Source organism: Perca flavescens, chromosome 15 (genome assembly GCF_004354835.1).
Source record: "Perca flavescens isolate YP-PL-M2 chromosome 15, PFLA_1.0, whole genome shotgun sequence".
NCBI classification, from domain to species: Eukaryota; Metazoa; Chordata; class Actinopteri; order Perciformes; family Percidae; genus Perca; species Perca flavescens.
The window spans coordinates 5,583,014-5,590,001 of NC_041345.1; the positions used below are offsets into that span (position 1 = coordinate 5,583,014).

General features: G+C 41.0%; 1 protein-coding gene across 1 annotated transcript; it reads left to right on the top strand.

The window, feature by feature from the left end:
- The first annotated feature begins 1,247 nt into the window (after positions 1-1,247).
- Positions 1,248-5,439, top strand: tmem150b (transmembrane protein 150B). The gene is made up of 6 exons (XM_028600711.1): positions 1,248-1,312; positions 2,400-2,459; positions 2,594-2,661; positions 2,953-3,080; positions 3,213-3,390; positions 5,100-5,439. The coding sequence occupies exons 1-6, from the start codon at positions 1,248-1,250 to the stop codon at positions 5,306-5,308; spliced, it is 708 nt and encodes a 235-aa protein (XP_028456512.1). The 3' UTR covers positions 5,309-5,439.
- The last annotated feature ends 1,549 nt before the right edge of the window (positions 5,440-6,988 follow it).

The following is a 6,988-nucleotide window of genomic DNA, read 5'->3' on the forward strand; positions in this document are numbered from 1 at the left end:
ACTGTCAACTAGGTACACATGTGTTATTAACCCCTAGGTTAATTTTGCGCCGGAATTGTCCTTAACTAAAACAGACTTTATAATGTTTATATGATGTTTATGTTTATTATAATGTTATAATATCAATTATGTCAGTAATGCTTCTATCATCTTTATTGACAGAAACCAAGGGTCATATGTTGTGCTGCGGGGTTTTACAACCGGCTTCGTCATTAAAACAAAAATGCTAATCAAATACTTGTGAAGTGCCGTGGCCGGGTTGGTTCAGTGGGTAGAGCAGGTGCACATATACTGAGAGGCTTATGCCTCGATGCAGAGGTCCGGGGTTCGAGTCCGACCTGTGATGATTACCTGCGTGTCTTCCCCCTCTCTCTCCTTTTCTCACCTAGCTCTCCTATCGATTAAAGGCGGAAAAGCCCAAAAAATTATCTTAAAAAAATAAATAAATACTTGTGAAGTGAATTTCTAATCCACCACTTTATAACTTCACTATTATGATGACCGTCCCTTGACACCAAGACCTTAATATGGCATGTGTTTCACCCGGTACTATTTAAACCGTTAGGAACTTCCTGAACCTTTTTTAGAGTGTTTAGACTTTGTGGTTTGCTTTCAGCAAACGGAAAGGAAAAGGTAAACCGTCGAGGAGAGGAAACCCATGTTAGAGTTGGGAGGAAAGTTGTGCAAGAGGTTGTAAATCTAAAAAAGAAAAAACAGCTCAAAGTCCAGCCCAGCTCTTCCCTTGAAACAGTCATGTTACCGTACCTTACAGGGTAGTGGACCACTTTATAATTGAAATCTCAACTTTTTCAAATATTTGTTTTGCTTTGTTCACCCTCTCAAAGTACACCCTTCCTCCTGCAGTAACCACATACACAACCACTGGTATTGATGGTACGTTGCGGACACAAAGTTGACTTGCGTGTGTGTACCATCAGGACAGAAGAGTGCAGCAGTGTCCAAGCTTACATCATCTGTTAGTGTGCTTACGGTAATGAGAAAGATGGCATGAGCTACTAAGATTTATTAGAGATCTGCATGTCAACCGGTGGGTACACATGTCTCCTCTCTCACTCTGTTAACTTAATGTTACATTCTACTTTTACACTATGACTTTCAGTTGGTGGTTCGGTGTTTTAACTTTACCTATGACCTTTGTTTTGTGAGGGAGAGGAGGAGGAGGAGGAGGAGGTGGTGGTGGTGGTGTATGTTTCCCTCCATATGAACCAGGCAGCAGCTGGACTAACATGTGGCTGTGGGCACTGCTCCCCATCTGCCTGGCAGTCTTTGGCACTGTGGGCATTTGGACTGTGTGAGTATTAAGCTTTCTCCTTTATGACACTTAGAGTTTCGCTATTTCATCATAATTATCTTCTATCTTTTCCTGCTATTGTATTAAACCAGTGCAGTGCCTGTTGAAAATGTGCCTGTTTGGAACAGGTGAGATTGCCTGACCTGTGGTAATGCTGCTTGTAGATTTCTTCAAAACCAAATTGTACCCCAAAATGAATTACAGAAGGACCCCAAACCACTTAATATGCAACTCCACTGTATAGCCTATACTACTGACTTACAGTGTAGGCTACTTCTACATCAGAGGAAGACATTGTGCTACTGTATGTACCTGACAGAGGACGGGCAGATTCAGAATGTAATCACAAAATATCACAATGAAAATGTGGAGTAATCAGACATTAGCCTCATGGACTCATGGCAGTGCGCTACCCGTCCGGCCTGTTATGAGAGCTAATCAGCACCTATCTGCATTAATCAACCACCAGAACCGGATTGTGTGTGTGTGTGTGTGTGTGTGTGTGTGTACACGGTAATGATATTAATGTTGTACATAAGTTAGCAGTAGTCTTAATTAATCCGATCCAGGGTGAGTTTGATGAAAACTCATGTGTCTGCCCGGTTTAAGTAATGTCTTCCTCTGATGCTACTGTAGAAGTAGCCTACACTGTAAGTCAGTAGTAGGCTATACAGTGGAGTTGCATATGACTTCTGTAAGTCATTTTAGGGTACAATTTGGTTTTGAAGAATTCTACAAGCAGCAATACCACAGGTCAGGCAATTGCCCGTTCCAAACAGGCACATTTTCTTTTTTTTTTTTTTTTTTTAAACACTTTATTTGTACATTTCCAGTTATAACATGAAACAATCATATTCTCTATCTTACAAATAATCATAGAAAAACAACCCCACCAAGAGAAAGACAAAGACAGACCAAACCTAAAATCAACCTGACAGACTTGTCGGAGACCAAACAGTCACATTTTCAACGGGCACTGCACTAAAAATATAAATATGACAAAGGGTTGTTATCCTATACACGCACTTCATGGAATATTTCTTCTCTCATTCATTACAACACATTACGGTTGTTTTTGTCCCATTAGATTTGCTGTAGCTGTAACAAATGGATCAGTCAACCTCACAGAAGGAGTCCCTTACATCAGGTTGGTATGATTGCACTCAGAGATGATGAATAAATAAAGTAGTTAAAGTGATGCAGCAAAATGTTGAGCAAAACATGGATGTGAACAAGTTCACGTTGAATGATAATGCTTATATTTTCTCATCCTCCCGTTAGTCAGTGTGGCTCTTACATCCCTCAGAGCTGTTTCTTCTCCCAGATCTGCAACATCTGCTCCTTTTTAGGTAATGACAGATATATTTATGCCATTCTTGGAGAGTAGGAGTCCTTATTTACTCAAGTTCTGTCTATCACATGTTCTACTCTTGGTGGACCTGCTCTTGAAATCTTGAACATTTTATTTTGTATTGACATATTTAGAATTGATTGCTTTTAATGAAAACAAATGGACCAGTACAATTTCAAGTTGGCACTGTTTTTCTTTCAATTTTCCTTTTCATTAATACTTTTCAAGTAACTTCTGGACTTCTTCTGCCCTCTCTCTCTCTCTCTCTCTCTCTCTCTGTGTGTCTTAGCCCTGTGTATTGTGCTGATCAGTTTCCAGCATGTTAGGGAATTTGGTAACCACGGAAAGGCCAACACAGCCAGCATTGTTTTGGGATCCATCTCCTCTGTAGGAATCTCCATCGTTGGCAACTTCCAGGTAACAGCCCACAAAAAGAAAAAAAATACATAGTAATATAATAATAATAAAAGAGCTATTTGTTTTCATCTAACACATTATAATGACTCTATGCTCACTAAAATCCTTTCTTCATCTGCCTTTACCATTTAGCAATCAGTTTTAGAGAGTATTCACCTTCTGGGAGCGTTCCTGTCTTTCTTCCTTGGCCTGGCCTACTTCTGGGTCCAGCTGTTTCTAACCTACAGAGCTCCGCTGTCTCAGGACCGATGCTGGGTCGGTCCTGCCAGGGCCACCTGCTGCACCCTCTGCACCATCCTTCTCATCGTTAGTATCCTTCCTATCTGTTTGCATTAAGACATATTCGGTAAAATATGAAAATCCAAGCTTAAGTGATACTTGTGTCCATGTGAAGAATATACAGAATTATTATGAATGCAAGGGATGTCTTTTTTTACAATTTAAAAATGAATGCACATGTAGTTAAGTGTTAAAGTCTTTGGCAGTAGCTCAGTCCATAGGGAACAAGGTTGGGAACCAGAGTATCGCTAGTTGACATCCACGTACAGACCAAAGTACGGAGTGTGGACTGGTGGCTGGAGAGATGCCAGTTCACCTCCTGGGCACTGCCAAGGTGCTCTTGAGCCAACCACCCCCCCTCCCTTCTCTCTCTCTCTGACATCTCTCCAAAGTCTCACATTGTTTGCATCTACAGAACAGTAAACTACACACTGTAAACCCAGATTTAGTTGTAATTCAACTTTTTAGTGGTCACTACTTATTCGTTCATGTTTTGTTAAAAACCATATTCATTACTAAACCACATTAGTTGTTTGTAATAATCAGCTTAAGTATGCAGTGCACAGAGATAACTAAGGATGTTAAGTTTCTGGGTGGGAACTGTTTTGTGCTGAAGAGATTGTAAAGGCTCATGGGAAAACAAATACGTTCTGAACAGTTTCAGTCCTAATTAAAGTGTAAGTTTTTTATGGAACATATGTACTGAATACAATGTTCTAAAAACCATACCATCATCAAGGAAAAACAATATTTATATTAAATAATTATTTCTTTAGTTGCCAAAGTAGTAGTGCCAAGGAGGACACGGAGGATTAAAAAAAAAACATGATGAATCTTCAGAAGAGGTCATTATCTTCACTTGATTTTCTGCTCGCAAAAGTCGCCGGACGACACCAGTTTCAAACATAACCATACTGATAACTACAGAGAGAGTTGTGTGGAGCTGATAGTCTTAATTAGCTTTGTATCATCTCATTTGGCAATGGCTTGAATGTAACGGACGGTCATTAATATAAAAATGTTCCGCACTAAAACTTTAACATGACTCCAGAAAAAAATATTTGTTTAGTAATGATTTTTAAGTAATGACTTCTAATGTAAACTTGATTTGTCTACTGCATCAACTTACCGCTCCTTGTTAATACAACTTGACCTGTTAAATTTCACCTTGTGTAAAAACTTAAGACGGTTTAAGGCTAAAAACGGGTTTCCACACAAATGTCTAGTAAAGTCAACTAATTCGGGCTGAGAATAAAAACACAAAATATTACATCTCATTGGTCACATAAAAGTAACACTCACCCAAGTAGGGCTGGGCAATATATTGATATATTAATATCGTGATCTAATGTCGTTATATGGTAAGTATTGTCTTTTCCTGGTTCCAAAGGCTGCATTACAGTAAAGTGATGTAAATGTGAATTTACCAGACTGTTCTAGCTGTTCTGAACCACTAAGTCATTATATCCACACTTTTGTTTGTTAGATTATTAATCTAAAATCTAACTGTGAAAATATTTAGTTAAAGCACTAGTTGTGAACCCTACATCACTGTCGCAATATTGACATTGAGGTTTTTGTTCAAGAATATCGTGATAGTTCATTTATTTCATATCGCCCAGCCCTAGATGTATATATTTTGTCAACAAACCTGCAAGGGAAAATAATTGGGACTATTTGATTTAACTTGATGTGCATTTATTTATCGTTGCTCTCCTTGACTGCTCTCCCCTCCTTCAGTGACCGTTCTCACCGAGACAGGCTTTCCCTCTGGGGCTGCTGTGTGTGAATGGGCCTTGGTCATGTTGTTCTTCGGCCTGTTTGGCCTTTTTGCGGCTGAGTTCAGACACATCACCTGCCACCTCACTGTACGGACACAAGCTATTGGGAATGACTGCAGCCCCGCTTCAATAGAAATCAATGGTCATGTCCCAAATGCACATAGCTGAAAACACTTGGACTGTACCTACAGTTGTCGTTTTGTCTTTTTAGGGCCGTTACAGAGTCAACGCATCGGTACGCATACGTGTCCGCAAGGCTACGCATCGCTACGCTTCGGCCACCATTATGCGTGGATGCGTAGCCAAATGTGTCGTCCTAGTTTTTGACACACGACGCGCCGGTGCGCACAGTACTACGCGTTGTCGGTGGGGGCGACACTGCACGTATTGTAGTAGTTCCCTATATTTAAATATAGGATACGTACATTATACGTACATTATCAAAAAATATTGAATCAACTTAGCAGAGCAAATTCATCAAACATAGGACTACTGAGTCACATTTTTCGGTATGTATCAACGTTCTGTGTGTGTGTCTATGCTGTGTGCCCTCCTCAAGAGGCTGAAATAGCCTACAGCAGGAGAGGGACCCACATGTATTTATATATTTTTAAAACCTGCTAAACCTGCTAAATGTATTGGTCAGTGCTACCCAATCGTAGTACACTGTACTGGTGGGGAAACAAGCCAGCATCTGATAAAAAGAAGTCAGCCAGCCAGCTGCTCCCTGACGAGAGCCACTCTCCGGGAGGGTCTGGCTCTGCCGACCGAGCACCGTGGAGCACTCTGCTGCCCCCTGTTGCGTGGGCGGTGTATTGCATTTCACGCATCGTCCGTGACGCTTGCGTCTACTTGCATCCGCTGTTCAGACTATGAAAGGGAGCGCGTCGCTCGCGTTGCTTGTTCGCGTTGACTCTGTAATGGCCCTTAGTGTAGTCACAATGCCTCTGCACTAGTTTCATAATGTACACATCAACTTATATTTAGATGCAATAATAACCCATTTATTTGATATCTGTATATTTTAAATATTTTAACAAAAGCTGTATTTTAGCCTTTTTGAACATTTTATTTAATACTTTGTCTCAAGTGTTTGTAAGACTTAACACCTTTAAAGGGGTGATAGAATGCAAAACCGATTTTACCTTATCATATCATTGAAAAACGTCAGTTTGAAGGGTAAATAGGACATACATAGAACCTCAAAATCCCATTGACACCACCGCTTTTTAATTACTAAATTCACTTCTGAGACTTTTTTATGCGAGAAATCAACTATATAGACCTCAAATATGGGCCGTTTTACGAAAATTGATGGCTAATTGCAAATTTTGTCCGACTGTGTGTCTCAGTTCAGCAGGAGCTCAGCAGGCTAGCGTGACAGCGGCCTGTGCTGCCTCGCTGCCCGGCGTGTCCTCCTTCACAGACCCCGGCTCGCTGTGAGCTAGATGGATCTCCGTCACGACCGGAAGCCCGCGGTGCTCCATACCCGCGCAAAGTCACCGTTTCTGGGTTACTGGACTACCAAATGCAGAGGCCCTGACGGAAGGGACACTAGCAGCTAACGAAACCCCTCCTATTCACAAAAATGCATTAAATTGAAATCGGACACAAGCGTTGTAAGACCTTAGGGGTAGCTGTAATATAAGTGGCTTGATGAAATTCAAACTGTAAATATACTATAGTTATGCCAGCAGCCGGCCAGCTCCGCGGAGCCCCGGTTGTCCAGTAACCACGAAACAGTGACTTTCTCCTCCACATGTCCAGGTTACCTCACAGAGTGAGTATATAGAACCTCATCACACATTCTGCACCGTGTGCAAGACAGACATACATCAGTCACCAAGG